The sequence below is a fragment of the Phaenicophaeus curvirostris genome, chromosome 28 (assembly GCF_032191515.1).
Source record: "Phaenicophaeus curvirostris isolate KB17595 chromosome 28, BPBGC_Pcur_1.0, whole genome shotgun sequence".
Lineage (NCBI taxonomy): Eukaryota > Metazoa > Chordata > Aves > Cuculiformes > Cuculidae > Phaenicophaeus > Phaenicophaeus curvirostris.
In genome coordinates this window covers 4,817,227-4,838,229 of record NC_091419.1, presented here as the reverse complement: position 1 = coordinate 4,838,229, position 21,003 = coordinate 4,817,227, and the positions used below count along the sequence as shown (strand labels likewise).

Genomic DNA, 21,003 nt, shown 5'->3' with positions numbered 1-21,003 from the left:
CCCCCTGCCATGGGCAGGGACACTTGCCACTAGATCAGGGGCTCCAAGGCCCATCCAACCTGGCCTTGAACACCTCCAGGCATGGGGCAGCCACAGCTTCCACGGGCAACCTGGACCAGGGCTTCACCACTTTCATAGGGAAGAAATTCCTCCTTATATCTAGTCTAACTGTGCCCCTCTCAGTTTATCCCCATTGTCCCTTGTCCTATCCCTACAAGCCTTTGTAAATAGTCCCTCTCCAGCTTTCTTCCTCAGGTACTGGAAGGTCACTCTAAGGTCTCCTCAGAGACTTCTCCAGGCTGAACAACCCCAACTCTCTCAGCCTGTCCTTCAATGGGAGGGATCCAGCCCTCAGATCATCCTCGTAGCCCTCTTCTGGCCCCTTTCCAACAGCTGAAGCCAAACCCTGAAGCCAAACACTGGCCATCAGACCTGCATGCTTTGTTCTTTCACCATGTGTGCCGACTTCCTGAGAAGCCAACCTCCTCTGTACCAGACACCCACATCCCAGTCCCACAGGAGCGATTAAGGGAATTCTCTCTCTTCGAGGGGCAAAAAACAGAGAGAAGTCAACACAAGACTGAGTGTTGGGCAGTATCTTCCTGTAAGAAGATGTCTCGGTAAGAGTCTTGGAGATGAGTCCTGCAAGCAGGACTCGAGTACCTTGCATAGAAGCAACTCCTGCCACCCATGAGGAGACGGCGCTGGATCCGTGTGGCACAGTAGGACCAGCTCCTGTCACACGTCACAAGGCAGCCAAAAAGCAATCACCCCCATGCACTCTAAGTGCTATTCTGTGCGACCACCAAAACATATCTGCCAGTCATAAATCTTAAGATTTCTAGGTATGATGGCAACTTCAACAAGGCAGAGAAAAGAAACAGAACAGAAAAAATGAAAAGCTCACAAAAAAGAAGCAACTTATGATGTTTGGACAGGGGAAAGAAAGCACTATCGGGTTTCCTCAACATAAGAGGAACATGGAGCTATTGGAAGGGGTCCAGAGGAGGCTACAAAGATGATCTGAGGGCTGGAGCACCTCCCACACAAGGACAGGCTGAGAGAGTTGGGGTTGTTCAGCCTGGAGAAGAAAAGGGTCTGAGAAGACCTTAGAGCAGCTTCCAGTACCCGAAGGGGCTCCAAGAAAGCTGGGGAGGGACTGTTTACAAAGACTTGTGGTGACAGGACGAGGGACAACGGGGATAAACTGGAGAGGGGCACAGTTAGACTGGACATAAGGAAGAATTTCTTCCCTGTGAGAGTGGGGAGGCCCTGGCCCAGGTTGCCCAGGGAAGCTGTGGCTGCCCCATCCCTGGAGGGGCTCAAGGCCAGGTTGGATGGGGCTTGGAGCCCCTGATCCAGTGGGAGGTGTCCCTGCCTGTGGCAGGGGGTGGAACTGGGTGGGCTTAGAGGTACCAAAGGATCCTACCCTCCCGCAGGCCCGGGTGCCTCGGGGCAGGCCCGGGGCTGGCTCCGGGGCTCCGAGCCGGACACGCAGCGCACAAAGCCCCAACCCGCACCCCAACCCGCGGGCGGCGCACCCCCCGCCGGGCCCCCCGCCCCGAGAGTTAACGGACGCGCCTGGAACCTAACCGGCGACACCGGGCGCGGCGGAGACAGCGGCCTCGGGGCTCCGTGCGAGCCTGGCGACGGCGGCGGGGGCCGAGAAAGAACGCGGGGACCGACCGGGCCTCCCCCCCTCCCTCACACCGGGAGCGGGAGGCGGCGGGGCCTGAGGGGAGGGGAGGGGGGGGGGGGGCTGTACCTGCGCCCGCGGGCGGGCGGCGGCGGCGGCCCCGGAGCGGCGAAGCGGCCCGGCTCGGGCGGGGGCGTGCGGGGATGGCGGGGATCGCCCCCCTCATTGGCGGCGGCGGCTCGGAGCGGCGGGGGATCCCGCCAATGGCGGAACGGACGCGGAGAAGCGCGAGCGGCCATTGGCCTCTCCGTCCCTCCGGCCCCCCCTTCCCTGTAACGGAGGCGCCGCCCGCCTATGACGCGTAACCAGGGGGAGCGGTGAGGAGGGAGCTGAGGCCACGCCCCCCGCCGCCATTGGGCGCCAGGGCGCGGCGGGGGGCGGGGCCTCGGGGGGGGGAGCGCGTGCGGACGTGAGGAGCCGCACAGCGGCGGGGGGGGGCGGGACGCGGGGGGGGCACCCCGGGGTGGGGGGCACCTGAGGGGTTCATGGGGGGGGGCAGCCTAGAGAGAGGGGGGGCACCCTGGGGGGGGGGCACCCGAGAGAGAGGGGCACCTCAGGGGTTTATGCTGGAGGGGGGGGCACCTGTGGGGTTCATGCTGGGGTGGGGGGGCAGCCTAGAGAGAGGGGGGCACCTGAGGGGTTTATGCTGGAGGGGGGGGCACCTGAGGGGTTCGGGGGCAGGCAGCCTAGAGAGAGGGGGGGCACCCTGGGGGGGGGGCACCCGAGAGAGAGGGGCACCTCAGGGGTTTATGCTGGAGGGGGGGGCACCTGTGGGGTTCATGTTGGGGGGGGGGGCCAGCCTAGAGAGAGGGGGGCACCTGAGGGGGGGGCACCTGAGGGGTTCATGCTGGGGTGGGGGGGCAGCCTAGAGAGAGGGGGGCGCCTGAAGGGTTCATGCTGGGGGAGGCACCCCAGAGAGAGGGGGGGGCACCTTAGAGAGAGGGGGGCACCTGAGGGGTTCATGCTGAGGGGGGCAGCCTAGAGAGAGGGGGGCACCTGAGGGGTTCATGCTGGGGGGGGCAGCCTAGAGAGAGGGGGGCACCTGAGGGGTTCATGCTGGGGGGGGGCACCTTAGAGAGAGGGGGGCACCTGAGGGGTTCATGCTGGGGGGGGCAGCCTAGAGAGAGGGGGGCACCTGGGGGGTTCATGCTGGACAGGGGAGATGTCGTGGTACCCTTGGGGGGGGCACCTTTGGAGGGATTCATGCTCAGGGGGTATCATGTCACCTTTGAGGGGGGCACTTCTAGGGGTTCATGCTGAGGGGGACACACAAGGGGTGAAGGGGGCAGCCTAGAAGGAGGGGGCACGTGGGGTTGGAGGAGGGGGGAAGTCACCAGTGGGGTTCATGCTGGGGAGGGGGTGTCATGTCACCCCTGGGGGGGTACGCACCCTAGAGGGAGGGGGCAGCTGGGGGGGGTTCATGCTGGGGAAGGGGGGTCAGGGCACCTTTGGGAGGAGGGGGGCACCTTAGAGAGAGGGGGCAGCTGGGGGGGTGTCATGGGACCCTTGGGGGGGCGTCATGGCACCCTTGGGGGGGCACCTTTGGGGTAATGAGGGGGTACCTGGGGGGGGTGTCACCCTTAGGGGGGTGATGCTCACCCTGAGGAGGTGGGGGGTTGCCAGGGGGGAGCACCCCTTCTCCTTGGCTGCACCTTCCCTCCTCAGGGAAGCCCCCAGTTCCTTGGTGCAGAGCAGGGGGTGACCCAGGCTCCCTTCCCATTTCCTTATGCTGGATCCGGGGAGATCTCCCCCTGCACCCCGAGCATGCCAGGCTCCGGCATCACCACACACTGATAACTCCCCAAGGCGGCTCCATTCCAGGGCCCAGAAAGCCTGCCAGGATAAAGAACTACCAGGGGCATTTCTTAATTTGTGCTCAATTAAACCATGCAGAGCGCTTGGGTTGTGCACTTGATGGGAAGCACGATGGGAATTCCCAAAATAAAAGCTCCATGCCTTGGTTCTTTGCAGCGTTTTTGTTCTTTCTTTCCAATTCCTTATCTGCAAAACACTGATTTTACCAAATCCACTTAGATGTTGCCTCCAGAATCTCACCACAGGAACAGACAAGTACAGAACAAGCCGATGCTTCGTTTCCCTAACGATCTCTGCCATTAAGCACGCGGCCCCTCCATCCCAAGCCCCATGCCAGCTCGCTTCCGAGCGTGCTAACTCTCCTAGCAGAGCTTTACGTCGAGCTCTGCGTTATCCAGCGTCTGCTGAGCGAATTAGAATTTCTCCCAGCACAGACTGGTGTAGGAAAACAGAATTTGTTTTCCAAACTCCAAATAACAACAAAGCCCGCACGCTAAGGAAGTCATCAGGAGGTTCTCTCAGTTCCGAGAGACACACACACGAGAGACACACACACTTCCTTGGTTTCACCTGCTCATGCCAAATCCTTCTTCTCACAACAGAGGACAAAAAGTGGAAGGATGTTTCCATTGAAACTTAAATACCTGAAAGTGTTCCACGTTAACACTAACCATAAACTTATTTCAGAGAGGGCAGAGTCACAGCTTTTGTTTAACAACATCTTCCATCCCTGCGTGTTTTCTTCCTTCACTTCACCTGCACTGGTTGGCGAAAACCTCAGTGTTTTCCAGGTTCATTAAGTTGGAGGAGACACTCTCTGCCTGCTGTGAACGCCTCCGATGCAACACACGATACAGCCAGGTTGGGTTTATTTGTTCAATATGCAGACAATTCCAGCTGACCTTTGGATTTTAGGACTGTGGAAATGGAACACGAGTTATGTCCTAGAGGAGAGGGATTTGGGAAAGCTTTGGTTTTGCAGTTGAACATGACAATATTTGCTTCTAGGCACCAGTGAAAGTAAAGACAAGAATATCAAGCTGGTATTTTCCCCCAATTTCTTTGTAGTGAAAAAAATCACAATGAAAATAGCCCTGAGAAAGTAAAAGGCTTTGCATAATGAAGCATAAATACCCATTCCCGCACAAGCAATTAGGTCTGGAAACCTGCTTCCCATAAAAAGAATTAAAGGAAGACAGTCCACTTTCATCTGAAAAGATATTTATTTTGAGAACTTCGACTTGCACATTGTACAAAAATTTGACAAATTCAGCAAAAACACTATAAAATGTTTTTTCCCTAACATATTAACACTATAATTTCAAAAAGGGTAAGAGTTAAGTAAACCAAAAATAAGCACATTTGTTCCAGTCTGTCTGCAGTGAAGTGTGATTAAAAACATCCTTGTCTGGCTGAGGTATGGGACCGCAAACTCTGGCCATGGTAGAAGACAACCACCCCTTCACAAAACCCTCTCGCTGTCACGTACAACAACAAAAAAAAATCCCTAAACCAGTCAGAATTGGTTATTCTCCATTTCCAGGCAGAAAGGCAGCAAAACAAGGAACAGAAATCACATTACAGTTATATACCCGGCGTTAGAGGAAACCTGGCAGCCTGCAAATCCACACTAATTACATGCAGCTACAGCGTCCTGCGTGACCCAAGGAATCGACTCCGGCTGGCGTATTTCAACAATTCAGTGCTTATAAAAAGGACAGAGATGGTGGTTCTGAGCCCAGTCTTTCGGAAAAGGACAAAAAGGCACTTAGGAATGGCTTTAGGATATTCCCAATGGCACATCTGGATCAGAGACAGCACCTGGCCGAACAGAGAGTTCCCCGTACAGAAGAATTCCAACTGAGGTAGTACTTCATATTGCTCCAACCGCTCGGCGATACGCAAGCAGCTTTAGGTTTTCAATATACAAAATGAGCAGGAGATGGCTTCTGAAAGGTTTGTCAAATGTATAAAAAACCAGTTCTTTAAAAAAAAAATTAGCAAATACCCACTTGTGATGAAAAGATCATAAGCCAGGAACCATCTTGGACAAGCAGAGCATGAAAACGCTGCCAAGGTGATGCACAACTCTGCCTTTATGGCCAAATCCCCAAGCAGTGAAGATTGTTCTAGCAACCAAGCCATTTTTTGTATAAGAAAAAAACAATTTAAAGAAAAAAGCAGGGGCCAAAGGGCACTCTGAGAACATTTGGAATCGTTAGCAGCCTTACCAGGAGCATCTCTAAGTCCGTTAAAATAGAATCTCGTGCTGATGAATATAATCTTGTGCTGATGAATGGCAGTTTGGGGCAGGGGGGGGACATGGATGCAAAGTTCAACATTCAGAATAAAAACAAAACCCACGAACATACAAAAGGATATTCCTTGAAGTTTACAGTTTTTTAAAAACAAGGAAGACTTTAAACTTTTTAGGGGTCTGAGAGAACACAGACTACTTTTTTTTTTTTTTTTAAATTAAGCCCATTGAAAACCCTTTAAGTTTGAACAAAAGAAAATTAGAAGTGCTTTTATGGAGTCACCGTCCATTCCCGTATCCAGGGAAGAGCTGGGTGAGGATGGTCTGCAGTGTTTTGTTCACCTGCATGGTGTAGTTCTTGCCAAGGTCGTAGCGGCAGGCGGGGCAGCTGTACACATCGGCTCGGAAGGACCTGTCCAGGCAGTCCTGGGGAAGGACAGCACGACCGACTGGTTAGGAAATCGAGATCTGCAGCTTGGCTTATCCTACAAAGCCCCCAGGAGAGGAGGAGAGTCCTTTCACAGCCTGGCTCACCCAGGGATCAACACGAGTGGAGGGAGGCCGAGCGCAGCATAAGGCTGGTGGCCAGAGAGAAAGCTTCCTGCATTACGCACGCCTCAGAGCCCACAGCCCTGGGCACGGAGGTCAGGTGTGTGGCAGAGGTGTTTCATTCCACTGCATTCCTAAAGAGCCAGAGTTCCCTGCAACAGGTGGAGATGGTGGGGCTCACACTTCATAGAATCATAGAATCACCAGGTTGGAAGAGACCCACCGGGTCATCAAGTCCAACCATTCCTATCAATCACTAACCCATGTCCCTCAGCACCTCGTCCACCCGGCCCTTAAACCCCTCCAGGGAAGGTGAATCAACCCTCTTCCTGGGCAGCCTCTGCCAGGGCCCAATCACCCTTTCTGTGAACAATTTTTTCCTAATGTCCATCCTGAACCTCCCCTGGCAGAGCTTGCGGCCATTCCCTCTCGTCCTGTCCCCTGTCCCTTGGGAGAAGAGCCCAGCTCCCTCCTCTCCACAACCTCCTTTCAGGGAGTTGGAGAGAGCAATGAGGTCTCCCCTCAGCCTCCTCTTCTCCAGCCTAAACACCCCCAGCTCTCTCAGCCGCTCCTCTTCTTCTCCAGCCCCTTCCCCAGCTTCATGGCTCTTCTCTGGACTCACTCCAGAGCCTCAACATCCTTCTTGTGGTGAGGGGCCCAGAACTGAACCCAGAATTCACGGAGCAGTCTCACCAGTGTTGAGTACAGAGGGAGAATAACACATCGTTCTTCAACACCTAAACCAAACCCCACACCCCAGCAGCCCTGCCAGATCCACCAAGGTCCCCCCACAGCGTGGCTGAGCCCCAGAGGAGCACTCAGCACCATTTACAGTATCAGACAGCAGCAGCGCAGCAGCTGAACTTTCTTTAAAGTCTTTCCTACGCCAAAGCACTTTCATCAATCACAGTTTTACCACGTAATGTAAGCCCGACTCCTGCTGAAAGACTCGCTACTGGCAAAATGAAACCAACCAATCCCTCCACACTCCATGCTCTCATAGAATCACAGAATCACCAGGTTGGAAGAGACCCACCAGACCATCGAGTCCAACCATTCCTATCGAACACTAAACCATGTCCCCCAGCACCTTGTCCACCCCTACTAAAGGAGCCGGCTCAGGGCTCGCTGCAGAGGAGCTGTACCCACTGCTCACCTTGCAGACGTTGTGCTGGCAGACAGTGGTGACCGGGCGGAACACCACCTCCTGGCAGCAGATGCACAGGAAGGCCTCTTCCACCTTACTGAGAAATTTCTGGAAGAAAACATTGGAATCGACCGATCGCTGCTGCCCCTCAACAAGTACAGCCAAACCCCCACCCTGCCTGACATGCAAAGGATTCCTTGAGCCATGGAAATTTTTCTAGAAAGCTCAACAAGTAAAAAACAGTGACATAAAATAAGTCCCAGTGCACCCAGACACAGCACTGTCATGTTCTGTTGGGGATGCCCACACTAGAACAGGGCTGGGGGTCCAGCTTTAACGCGGGCAAGAGGTTTGGGTGTAGAGGCAGTGCAAGGTTAGCTGCCACTTTATTGCTGGGAAAAAGAAGCAGGACATACCGGTCCGTCTTTGAGAGCTTCTAGTACTTCATTCCATAGTTTTTCATTGGCTTCATCACTTTTTATAAGAGTTTTTTGCTGAGAAGTCAGCTTGTATGGCTCAACTTTAGTCTTCTTTGGAGTCCCTGCAGGAGAGCTAACGAGTTTTTCCTCCCCACCTGAAAGAAAACGCAACTTTGTACGCAAAAACCAACCAGAAAAGAGTAACTGGGTGAAACACACAGAAATCCACACGGCTTCCTACATCCACGTGCCTACTCCACAAACCTGTTGATTTCCTTTTCCTCTTCCCTTTCCCTGGGGTATCAAACTCATCATCTCCATCATTTTCTTTTTCCTTATCTTTGTTTGCCATAGCTTCCAAATATCCTTCAGGATACTGCAGGAGAACACAAAACACAAAGCATCCAATGCAAACCTGCCAGTTCGTGGACTTCCAAGACAATGCTGGTTGGGAGGGCTGGTTTGCGGCGTCTCTATTTTAAGGAACAGATCCCTCCTTTTGCAAAGCCCCTATTCCAACTACAGAAATCCTACACCAGGCAGGGAGTTCGGCTCATTTCACCTGCCAATGCAAAATCAGAGGCCCCGAGACTGAATGCACTCACGCCCCTCCGTCTACAGGCGGCTGTCTCGATTGTTAGGCAAGGATCATCGTCAGTAAGAATGTCTAGCAGAAAATTCCCTGCTATCCATCAAGTTCATTGTCCACAGGAAGCGTGATCATGTTCCAAAAGAGTACCTGCATCGTTAGGCCCAGCTTTTTCATCCTGTCCTTTCCTTCTTTGGTCCAAGGAGCAGGCTCTTCGTCATCCCTCCTAAGTAAGTAGCGCCACACTAAAAATCCAGATTTCCCTTTCTCAGGCCAGTATTTTACAACCTAGAAGAGTCAGATGCGAGTCCATCACACACTGAAAACCTCTCAGCCCTCACCCAAGGGTCTTTCTCTAATTCAGTAAGTGAATTGAAACCCTTCTTACCTTATAGATCCCATCGTATCTGTTCCCTTCTACAGGAGCGTATTTGCTGTGCTTGCCGCCCTTGACATTCCGCACCACTCGCACCGGCTTCCCAGCCCTCCAGTCCTTGGCTTCGGCTCCATTTTTGTCGTTGATGGGGGCACTGCAGTTCAGAGCCAGAGCTCTGCAAGAGAAAGCTCAGTCAGGTCAGTGTGTTTACCAGGCAGGACTCTTGCGAATCCAAGGGAGAACCAAGCAAAGCAAACCTCCTATGGTAAACCAGCTACCGAGAAGCAATAAAGGTAAACAACACTGTATTGCTCAGGGCAACGCACCGGTACGGCTGGGCACAAAACCAGGAGCAGCAGCGTCCTGGCACTGTGCTGAACCACAGCAACAGCTCCTGAAAATGAGAAGCTACAGCCTCTTGGCACATTCAGAAGGCCCCCTCCTGCATATCTTCCGAGGAAAAAGGATGTAGCTAGGATATCGTTTGTCTTAAACAGCAACACTTTCACGTATCCTGTATAACATTATGAACTCTGAGACAGTAATGATGCCTCCTAACTGGGGAGCTTATTTTAAATATGCTGATTATTCATGACGTTACCCCAATGCGATCGCGCGCACCACCTCCTCTGTTCAAGCTCACACTGATTTGTAAGAGTAGCAGTGCAGAATTACACGTGACCTGGTCTCCCAAGGTGACCAGGGGCAGCAAAGGCCTTCAGGAGAGCCTGAAAACTCCTGCACCAATTTACTGCTCTGTTCCTGAAGATTCAGTCGATATTACATGCGAGACTGACACTGCTGATGACTGTTTCATTAAACACTGTAAGAGGTGTTTCCACGCTGTAGATGATCTGCACCCAACTACACACTCAAACTTCATTTTGACGGTTTCTCCACTCAGCCAGTTTTGTGACAAGCAGGACAAACAATTTTCCAGGGTGACAGACGGCCAGCTACCAAGTTTGGGAACGGAGCGCAGGTGTTGCTGACCTGTTCATGTTGGTGAGTTTCTGATCACACGACTGTTCCGCTGTGCGTTTGTTCCCAGAAAGATCGCGACCTCCGCTCCCTGTATACGTGAAGGAATTCCCATGATCCTGAAAGGTAGACAGATGGTTTCAACACTTCACAAACATAATTCAGTAAAATCAGAATTTAATCAAGAAACTTTAATGCTGTATTCTGAAATAAGAAAGGCGCTTCTTCCATTCATGCTCCCAGACCCAGTTCGTCTCTGTTCCTTCCTTGTATTGCCAAGAGAGGAGTTAGGGCGACCACTGCTGCCTCATCACACACCAGAACCAATGTAGAGTGTGAAAAGTAAACAAGGCCAAGTCTGTTTTTACTACAAGGTTAATTGGTTCTCAGGCATAAATAATGAGGGTTCACTCACGATGTCATCCTCATAGCCTCCGGACAGGACCAAGGAGTAGGCACCATCGTTGCTCCTGCCGTGTATACCTGCTACGTGCGGCCTGTGCACACCAGATTCACTCACCTGGAAAGAGAAAAACGTCTGTTAGGCAACAGCTGCCAACGGGCCACAAACAATATTGGTTTTGGAACTGAATTAACCAATGATGCTATCTCAGATTCGTTCTGCCTACGTTATAGAGTGAAACTCCTCACTGCTGTACTCCAAGAAACTCCAGGTAGTGGCAAAACAAATATGCTCTTGAAAAAAAAAACAAAAAGCCATTGAATATTTCAGTAAATTGAACACAGGGATGGTTTTTGTGATGTCACTTTAGACATCTGGATCTTTCTCACTGAGGCTGCTGATTTAAAACTTTAGGATAATGCAGGTTATCAAAATTAAATGCTTGTATAAGGGGATTGGTTTTGAAAGACTTGCAACAGCAACCTTCATCAAATGCTTGAAAACAAGATGTGAATAGCTCAGGGCTATTTCTTCCCCAAGTTTCTAACAAGGAGAGAAAACCTCCTGTTAGATTTATCTCAATACTTGAGAGCCCCTTCCCAGCAGAACAAGGGGAGACACTGCACATCTCCAGGAGAAACCATTGCAAGCAAGTATGTTTGGTTTGGGCATTTGGAGTTGCTGGAAAAAGTATCAAAGACGACAATCAGGTGAAACACCCAGACAATGCGGCATTAGTTACGGAACACTTGGTCTCAACAAAGCCAGCGTCCTTTCCCTTGTGCACCTACAGACCCAGGGACACACACGCCCAAACCAACCCTCCCAGGTTCCACTTAAGAGCCAGATTGTTCCCATTTTTCCTTCAGTGGCTCAAGCCAGGATTCATCTCCATACCTGAACTCTGAACTTCCACATGGTGCCAACGGGAATCCCAGGAATTGGTCCATAGTGGTTCGAGGGGACGATGGTGCATTGCTTTGTGCGACCCACACACGCCATGCCCTGATTGACAGAGCAAGAGGGATCAGCCCAGAACCACAGGGCACGAACAGGCACTGTACAAAACAACGGAACTGTGGAACTGACCTTGCCCCAGTCTCTCCGTGAGGACGAATTCGCAGATGCCATCTTTTGTTTCTTTTTGCTTTCTTTTAACTTCTCTCCTGCTAAAACTACCTCACTTGCATCGTTTCGACATTCAGGGCAATACCTAAAGTCATCAATGAGAATTAGCCAGTAGCAGAGCCTTAAACTAAAAGTTTATTTTCTCCAAACATACCAAGTTAAGATTACAATCGTCCCACGCGAAACTAGACAGGACACTGAAACAATTCTCTGTGCTGGAATTAGAGCTGTATTAGCCAGTGCCCTTGCACAACCTTCTAAGCCATTGCAGAGGTGTCTGGAAATCAGCTGTATCCAAAAATCATTGTACAGAACGCAGGTCACGAGGAGTAACACACTGTATTTCACTGCCTGTACACATATACAGCTATGTTCCATTATCTGTACCTATCACCATATACATCTACATAAATCAGTCTCTATCACCCACCTAGTACTGTGCTGGGGCCTAGCAACCACTTATAAGTGACTCCTAAACACTATTAAACAAGTTAAAGCCTCCTGGCCTCAAGTTTGCATTTGGTTTGCAGGCAGCTGCACTTCTCTTCCAGCGGGCACATGGACCCAACAACTGGGAAAAAAGTTTGAAAGCCAGTGGCTTAAAATATGCTCTCACTGAACCGATGCTTGAGAAAAGCCTGGAAGCCCTACCAAAACCCAAACCCACTCAAGCGTCTCGTCCCCTCATACAGTCAGCGTTGCCATCCAAGAGCATCCTGGAGTCCCAGACCTCACTGCCTCCTCCTAATTAGGAGATAATTGCAACAGCACACCCAGAACTTAGAACTTACCAGTCCTCGTCGTCCGGGATAGCGCTCAGGGGAGGGTTGAGGCAGTAGATGTGGAAAGCCATGTCGCACTCATCACACATCAGCTGTTTGTCTGGGTCTTGTTTACCTCCGCAGATGTAGCAAGCGCAAACTCTGCAGGTCTTGTTCGGGTTGTCCTTACAAGCTTTACACACGGGTCCATTTTGTCCTGTCAGCAAATGGAAACCACAGGCAATTTCAGATGCCACAAGTGCCAGGATACACAGGAAATGATCAAGGGAGTCACAGCTACAAGCGTCTGCGAACTCTTCAACTTCTGGTCCTCACAAAGCTCACCCGTCAGCAGAACAGCATGAGACATACAAGAACCATGCAACAGACTCACGTTTTAATGGACCGGTGCTAAATGGAGAGGCACTGCCTGGTTCTTCAATTTTATAAATTTCATCCACTAACGTAATTGTGCAGTCATTGAGGGAATCGCCAGCCTCCCTGCGAGGAGAAGGTGATAAAAGTCAAAAAAGTCAGGCTTTGAAAGCATCACCCGGCATGAATTCACAGCTATGCACGGATATCGATAATGCAGCCTGGTTGGCCAGTAGTCCAGTATCACAAGAAACCTGTTACATCATCACATCATCTGAGACAGGGGCATCACCAGGAATCAAATCACTTTCATGCAATTAATTCCTTATCTCATGAGGAACATGGCACCCGCAGCATTCCATTTGGGATTAGTAACTGCTCTCCCTCTTTCCAACAAACACTACTTTATAGTCTAAAAGTCAGAATCGCTGTGGTGAGAGGGAAAAGGGGAAACATTCCAGCAAATCTGTGAAACTGCTATCCAACACACACAAAAAAAATTATGCATATTTCTTTATTTCCTGAAGTTGAGAGTCCTTTGTATGTAATGTAGGGTCATTTTCTCCTTCAGAAGAGAATGGGAGGGTTCAGTGGATATTGTCATATCCAGCACAAAACATTATATTGAGTTTTTTGTATCGCCATTATGGATCATTAAAAGAGACAATAATTCTTTGCCTCTCAGCAAACATGGGCCTCACGTTCTCCCAGCACGATGTGAACCCACAGAGCAGCGAGCCCTGTGACTCCTTCAAGCGCCCTCCTCCAGCGGAATTAATGGGAAGTGCAGCGTGACGAAGGGAATCACCCAGAACAGCCCCTTCCCTTCTCCCCAGCACCTTTTCTGCTGCATTGGTGTTTTCAGAGTCACTCACACCTCATGAATTGCTTAATTACAGCTGGGGAATCCAAATTATTCCACATGATGAATTTGCTTACCCAAGTAAGATCTTTGCATTGATCTCCCTGTTCTTTTTCATCTCCCTTTTTTCCAGAATCTCCGCGTCGTACCAAAACCCCCTCTCTTTCGGATCATCAGGATTATAGTTGACCATCACCACCTGTCCTATTTCCAGCTCGTGCCACTTCAAAATAGTCCGTGCGCGAGCCCGTACATCATTCGAACTCAGCTCTACCACTCCATGCTCCGGGTAACTTGAAGTAGAAGGGAGGCACGGGGAGACAGAGAAGGAAAATCACATTCAGCATCACAAGTTATCAGTGATGGATTCTATCCAGACAGGTCAATTTAAGAAAAGATGTTGTGCAAGGCACAAGAAAGCCACCAAGAATAAAATCTCCTCCCACACAGACACAGCCAGTCAGGCAGTCCAACCTCGCCGCTATTGTATCCCATTTAAAACTTGGATACCAGCACTTCATATTTCCAAAAACATTATTCCAGCCCCCCAGTTATCCATCCGGAATGCCGACTCTAAGACAAACTCACAGTTAACAGGGCTCGATAAACGCAATTACTGCGTCAGCCCCGTTCCTATCGACACCTTGATCCAATAGCTCCAATAGCCAAGGAGGTGACAAAACTCACTCTTCGTATTTCACGTGATAGATCACATCTTCTTCAGGAACGGCTGTCAGCTCATCGGGATCCGTGCCACTGTCCGCTGATTCACTGGCAGGTTTTCTTCTGGTTACGTTTACAACCTTGCCTTCAAACCACGCTCCCATGTTCATATCTCGAGCATCGACCAAGTCATTGATCTATGCAAAGCAAAGCGTACAGCTCACCAAAATGGATTTCAAACTAAGCTTTAATTTCAAAGCCTACTTGGAAGATTTAACCATCTCCAGAACTTCACCATTACCAAGATATTCAACAGATCATCTGAAAAATTAAGATTCTCTCTGCCTCCTTGATCCTGTTGTGCACCCCTTACACCCCTCACAGTCTGACCCTCTAAAGCGAAAACTCCATTTTACATCAATGTGTGCACAAACAGCGTTCTCATCCACCACAAACCACTATGAGTTAGTCTGTAATAGACCTTCAGAACTGTCTTGCTCAAATCCTGGCAAAGACATCACTACATCACTAGTAAAATCCAATTGAAACAGACAAGTGAAACGATTCTGAGCCGCTGGCTTGGATTTTCTTTTGTTCATTCAAGAGAGTTTCAGCTTGGACAAACACTGTGACTCCAAGCAAAAATATTGGGACTTTTTTTTAAATCAAAACAGGCACTCCGAATGCTCTTTTTTATTTTAGTTCAATTAATGCATTGTAGTTCTAGTTAAAAGGATAAAACGAAAAAACATTTTGACCTACAACATGTCACATTTCATTGGTTTGGGGGTTGGTCGGTATTTTTGCTTGTTTGTTCTTGGAGGGTTTAAGAAAAAAAGCAAACACCCACACACTTGGGCATGAATTTTTTTTTTTCCAGCAATTCCCAACTACAAAGAAACGATTCCCGCCCGAAGCACAGCCTGATGTAATCCCGGTTTGGAATGACTCGCCTTATAGAGGCCGAAACCCGGGTCCGTCCAGTCGGGCTGCTCCGCGGTGCTCGGCTGCCCCGCCAGCTCCACGGCTCCTTCCTCGTTGTGGGAGCTTTTGTCGGATTCGCTTTGGCCTGAGCCGCAGCCAGAGTCCGTGTCCGAGAGCTCCGAATCCTTTTCCTTGCTAACAGCAGGAAGCACTGCCGGGCTTTGTCTGACCAGGAGCTGAACGATGTCGTTCAGTCCAACGCTGTAATCGAAGAGGGAGTGACCGTCTTCCATCTGCGGGGAAAGCATCAAATCATCCGGTTATTTCATTCCCCTCTCACCCTGTAACTGCCCTGATGCGCCAAGGGAGACCACGTTGCTTGAAAACCATGAACAACCAGGGAACCTGGCAGGGCCTCAGCATCGCCGCTACCGACAGACTGTCTTTCTTCCTATTTAAAATGTTCTTTTTTCAAAAGACTCTAACAGAGCCAAACAAGACTCGTGTGCTGCAGCAGCCTCGCTACCCAGATCACACCACAGCATCCTAGAAGGAGATCCAAAAAGGTTTCCCTTTGGATTCCCCAGGGCCATCAACTCTGGGAAGAAGGAAATACAAATCCCACGCTCTGCTGTTAGAATTTGAAGATAATTCCACTTTGCATACAAAACCTTCTCCTTATTGCACACAGTTTTTCCACTGCAAGTAAAATCAAAAGACCCAACTCAACCTGAAACCACCCAATCACTTGCGAGCATAACTAGGAACATCCTGATTTCACACTCGCTCTAATTTTAAGAGTTTGATTCACAAGTCTGGCCGTGCGAGATCTTTCATCGAGATCCCAGCCGTGCAGAAAGCAAGAGGAGCTCGTGGGACCCAACAGGTCTCGGCTACCCCGCTGCCAACGCAGAGTTAAAGCACAGCACTCGAGGCCACAGCGCCATCAGAAGTTCAGACAAGCCTCACCACATATTTAAGGTCTGACTAAGGAATTGTACAGGAAATGATCATCCCCTTCCAGCTCAAACCACCAGAAAAAGCAACCCCCAGAGCTTTGTTCTCTATCAGGGGGAAACAGAGCAAAACCACAAAGAGCCACCCTTTGCAGGAATCGCTATGATAATTCAGCTCTGATTTATGGCATCAAATGGCTATGGAACAATCCCTGGAAATCTGACTGTAGCCAGGAAGTGATCTGGACTTTTTCCTGGTTCAGAGATGAAAACTCATCGAGATGCAGGAGAATAAACCAGAAATGGATTGTTTCTTCTCCAGAGAGACAGTACCACGGGTCTAGTGTCACTGTCAACAGTTGTAACTGCACAGGTGACAACAGCGATGGAAAAGCAGGGAACACGGGCAGGACACGAAGCCGCAGGAGCGCGAAGGGCAGTCCAAGAGGATGTACCTCTCTCAAAGGATGTCGGCTTTTAATTAACAAGTATTTTCTCAAAACTGTTTTAAAACTTTTAATTAATAAGAACTTGAACGTTTCTAACAATTCCAAAAGCAGGAGGTGCAGCACGGGAATGAGGTTAGAGGGGAATGAGGTTAGATCATCCCAGACAAATGGTTCTGCCTCAAACCACACCTAACTAACACTGGAATGACAGAAAGAGGAATCATCTTTGTAAAGCGAGTGCATCCTTACTGAAAAAAGTTATCACCCCTACTGGAAAATCTGTTTGACCTCAGTTACCCGCAGACTTCAGCGTAAGCAGGGCTGACAGTTGGTGCCTGGGCTCAATCCTGCCTTATCACCTCATCTAAAACCACAAATGGGTGATTGCTGCACCCTCCTCTACACCAACACATCAGAAGCGAGTCTCTTCAGAGACGCTACGTATTCCTACGAGCCTCTAATTTCACCGTATCGGTACCCGAGCTCATTCGATTAAAGGCAGCTCAAGTGCATTTCCATACCCTACAGTCACACCGGCTAATTACAACATAGAGCTTGCTCTGCTCGTCCCAAAACAGAGCAGAAAGTGGAAAAAAAGCGACTAGAAGGAGCTGCTTAGCTCCACCCACCTCACCACGCTCCAGCTGCAGCCTGAAGCACCCGCTACTTCTGAAATGAATCGCTTCGAGCAACCAGCCACCAGCTCAGAAGTTCCTTTGCTTTGCCAGTAGCAGCGTGGTACCACAGAGGATACGGAAAACGCACTCGAAAACAGCTTCAGATGTCTTTAAAGTTACTTGAGATAATAATTAGCTCATGTGGAAGAAAAGAGCTGTCGTACAACCGCGACAGTAAACACGCTGTGGAGAACGGAGCATGGAGACACGCGGGATCCTACAGCGAGTTCTGCACCTGATGAGACTCTGATATACGAGAAGAACCTAAAAGTGAGTGGCTGCCATCCCCATTTCCGAAGAAAAGTGGGAAACGGGACTTTTACAGCTTTCCAAGCAGCAAAACCCACAAGACTGAATGACTTGAAGAACCAGACCACAAACCCACTGGCATTATCTGCACTTTCAGACCGTGCAAAGGCAGCGTCGAGGCAGAAAAGCAACACGCGAGATGAAAATAATACAGAGGGGGGAAAAAAAAGCTTTGTAACCAATAAAACAAGCCTCCTGTCCCACTGCCTCCTCTCTTTGCCAGAGCGCTGGGAAGGAAGCCTGGAAATCACTAGATGGCGGCAAAACATCCCATTTTCAGGCAATTAAAAAAAAAGTTAATTAAAATCTCTCTCCCCAGCTGGCAGGATGTGGCTGGGGGGATCGGGGGGGCTGTCAGAGCCCCCACCCCACCTCTTCCTGGGGCTGAACCCCCTCCCTCTGCTCGGGGCCAGGGTTTCCACCCCCTCCGGTGTCCGGGGCTGTCAGAGCCCCCCCCAAACCCCTGTTCAGAGGGGCTGGGGGGCCCCCCCCGTGCACCCCGGCTGCCAGAGCCCCCCCTAATCGTGTTGAGGGGCTGTCAAAGCCCCCACCCCCCGTGCTGGGGGGCTGAACCCCCTCTCCCCGCACTCGGGGCTGCTCCCCCTAGGGCCTGGGGCTATCAGAGCCCCCACCTCACTGTATGGGAGGGCTCGGGATGCCCCCTCCGGACACCCTCTCCCCGACCCCGGGGCTGCCCCCCCGGCACCCCGATACTGAAGGGTCGGGGCTGCCCCCCTCAACCCCCTGTGGCCGGAGCTGTCAGAGCCCCCAACCCCGTGTATGGAGGGGCTCGGGCTGCCCCCCCCATGTCCCCCCCCACCCCCGGTACTGAGGGGTCAGGGCTGCCCCCCCCCAACTCCCTGGGCCCGGGGCTGTCAGAGCCCCCATCTCGCTGTATGGAGGGGCTCGGGCTGCCCCCCACCGTGCACCCCCTCCCCCTTCATCCACCCCCCCCGCCCTGGTACTGAGGGGTCAGGGCTGCCCCCCCCCCAGTGCCCGGGGCTGTCAGAGCCCCCCCCCCCCAGTACCGAGGGGTCGGGGCTGCCCCCCCCCGCGCCGTGCCCGGGGCTGTCAGAGCGGTACCTGCTTTCCGCGGTAGAAGAGGCGCTGCCGGCCGGGCTCCACGCCGAACACCTCGTGTATCCGCAGGCGCAGCCCCTCCACCTTGGTGAGCTTGGAGAGCGAGTCCACGCGGCGCGTCTCCTTCCCGTCCATGGTTCTCACTTGGATCCACATGGCGCCGGTCCTGCTAGCGGCGGGGGCAGAGCGGGACGCGTCAAAGCCCGGCACCGGCGATGATGATGATGATGATGATGGGGGGAGCGGGGCAGGGGGGTCCCCGCGGGCGCCGCAGCTCCGGGCGCGCCGGGCCCCGCGCCCCGCGCCGCCCCCGCGCCATTGGCCGCCGGCCCGGCCGGCTCGCGCGCTGATTGGCTGAGGCGGACGAGGCCCCGCCCCCCGCGCCGGATCGAGCGCTGATTGGTTGATCCGGGCGAGGCCACGCCCCCTTCCCCCTCCCTTCCCGAACCCACCCGCCCCGCGCCGCGCCTAACGGCTTTGTTGCTCCCTCGCCTCCCGCGGGCGGCGCGCGCCAACGGCGTCTCGCGCCACAATTGAAACGCGGCCCCGCCCCGCGCGGGGCAAGTCTCGCGAGATTATGCAAATGAGAGCGGGGCGGGAAAAGGAATCGGGGTTGGGGTTGGGGGGGGTGGGGGGAGAGGAAGAGAGCGGGGCTCTTAAAGGAGCCGCCGCCCCCGGGAACGGCCCCGGGGGGGGCGGGGACACGGCACCGGCTCGGGCTGCGCCCCCCGGGGACACGGGCAGCCGCTCGGGCTCGGCCACCGAGTCACGGGCACGCGCACCCCTGGGACACAGCCACCGACCCGCAGGGATTCACGGGCACGGGGGGACTCGCCCCCCGGTTCCACGGGGACCCGCATAGGGACTCACCCCCCGGTTCCACGGGCACCCGCACGGGGACTCGTCCGCCGATTCCACGGGGGTTCACGGGCACCCGCATCGCGGGGACACGGGCACCGGCTCAGCCACCGACCCGCGGGGATCCGCGGGGACACGGGCGCGGCGGCCGGTCGGTCCCACGGGGACCCGCACGGGGACCGGGTCCGCCGGTTCCACGGTGGGGTGGGGGGGGTCACGGGCACCCGCACCGCGGGGACACGGCCACGGGCTCGGCCGCCGACCCGCGGGGACGCGGTCACCGGCTGGGCCAGCGGCTCCGCGGGGGGATTTGGGGCGCAGCGGCCCCGTGGGGACGCGGACACGGACACGCCGGGGCACCACGGGCACCGGGAGCAGCCCCCCCCCGTCTCCCCGCGCCGCCACGCCCGCTCTCCCCGGTTCCCTTGAGGGGGGTGAGGGGCGGGTGGGAAGGCGGCTGTCAGGGCCCCGCGTCCCCCCCGCGTCCCCCCCGCACTCACCGTGGCGGAGCCGCCGCCGCCCGCGCTCTCCCCGCGTTCGCGTTTGGCGCGGAAAACGCGCCGGGCGGGCGGCGCGCGCCCATTGGCCGCGGCGGGAGGGGCGGGCGGGGCGGGGGGGGGGATGGAGGAGGAGGAGGAGGGAGGTTTTGATGGGGGGGGGGTTAACGGCGGGGAAACCCGCACCCCCGGGGCACCGACCCCCGAGGGAGCTGAGAAGCGAATCTGAGCGCTGCCCGCAGCCCCGCTGGGTTGTGAACAGTCCGAATAATCGTAATATCTCGAATAATAACTCGAATATTAAGCCGAGTAATCAGAGCGATCCGCACGAGGCCTCCCAACGCCCCGATCCATGGGGTCCCGTAGGGCCCCACTCATGAAAACGCCTCCCCGCGTGTCTTGGCCGCGCGCGGGTTCCCCAACGCCAACGCGGCGAGGGCGCCCAACGCCATAAAGTTCGCTCCGAACAACCGCGAGGCGGATTGAGCCGAGAGCAGGGGGTTAGCGAGCCCTTTCTTCAAAGAATCCGGCTCCCAAGGCAGATAAAAGCGTGGCGGCACGGGGGGCAGAGAGGCCGCGGGAATGGCGGCGGGTTCGGCGCGGCCGGAATAGCCGCACGGGCGCCGCGACCCGACCGCGGAGAACACGAGGCGCGCCCGGCGGCGTTTCCCGTGTGCCCCCGGCCGCAGAGCTCACCTCGCAGCCCCCCCCGGGTCGCCGATCGCGGAGAAGGATGCACGCGGAAGCCTCCCCTTCCCCGTACCCTCCTCTCCTCGGCTGCGTTGGGGCTCCCCGGGCTCGGCCGTGGGGCACGGGTTGAGGCCGCCGGCCTGCGTTAGGTTTGAGCCAGAGGTGAGGCGCGTGTCGGCGCACAAAGCCTTGGATCTGGCCCGCGACCGCAGCACTCGCCTTTCGTTTCCTCCCAGATCCACGGGCTTTGCCGGGCCACAAGCTCATTTTCTCCCCTGGTAGATGCGCTCGAGTTTTAACCTTGACCGACAACGGCAGCCAGCCCTTCCCGCAGCCCGAGAGGGTCACCGGGCATTACAGACCCAACAGAGAGCAGGAGGAGAGGTTGGGTGCTGGAAAAACCATTTTGACCCAGAGCAGGACAGGTTACAGGCCTAAAGCATCTCAATTTGGGGGCTCCTCGCCTAAAGCTCCAATTAGTGTTGTGTAAGAGCATATCTGGATCCATGTTCTGCCACCCTATTTCCAGAGGAGAGAAGAGC

The 21,003-nt window shown here is 53.6% G+C and overlaps 2 protein-coding genes across 3 annotated transcripts in view; both read right to left on the bottom strand.

The window, feature by feature from the left end:
• Positions 1 to 1,801, bottom strand: part of KDM4B (lysine demethylase 4B) — a 66,793-nt gene extending 64,992 nt beyond the window's left edge. For both annotated transcript variants that reach the window (XM_069877994.1, XM_069877995.1), the window contains exon 1: positions 1,766 to 1,801. The gene's annotated coding sequence lies outside the window, so the exon portion shown is untranslated. The remainder of the gene's footprint in view (positions 1 to 1,765) is intronic.
• A 2,907-nt stretch (positions 1,802 to 4,708) lies between these two features.
• UHRF1 (ubiquitin like with PHD and ring finger domains 1) lies at positions 4,709 to 19,834 on the bottom strand. The gene is made up of 17 exons (XM_069877874.1): positions 19,775 to 19,834; positions 18,420 to 18,582; positions 14,975 to 15,238; positions 14,046 to 14,218; positions 13,436 to 13,651; positions 12,516 to 12,622; positions 12,152 to 12,338; positions 11,322 to 11,445; positions 11,130 to 11,237; positions 10,245 to 10,349; positions 9,842 to 9,948; positions 8,861 to 9,023; positions 8,623 to 8,760; positions 8,148 to 8,259; positions 7,881 to 8,038; positions 7,474 to 7,572; positions 4,709 to 6,194 (listed from the first exon to the last, which is right to left on the bottom strand). Exons 2-17 carry the CDS (start codon positions 18,570 to 18,572, stop codon positions 6,048 to 6,050), a joined length of 2,361 nt encoding a protein of 786 aa, XP_069733975.1. The 5' UTR covers positions 18,573 to 18,582; positions 19,775 to 19,834; the 3' UTR covers positions 4,709 to 6,047.
• Between the last annotated feature and the right edge of the window lie 1,169 nt (positions 19,835 to 21,003).

Coding starts and splice junctions, on each gene's coding strand:
- UHRF1 (XM_069877874.1), bottom strand. CDS start 18,572: ATGTGGATCCAAGTGAGAACCATGGACGGGAAGGAGACGCGCCGCGTG. Junction 12,623..13,435: donor AATGCAAAGATCTTACTTGG/GTAAGCAAATTC, acceptor TTCTCCTCGCAG/GGAGGCTGGCGATTCCCTCA. Junction 12,339..12,515: donor TAGCACCGGTCCATTAAAAC/GTGAGTCTGTTG, acceptor ATTTGCTGACAG/GACAAAATGGACCCGTGTGT.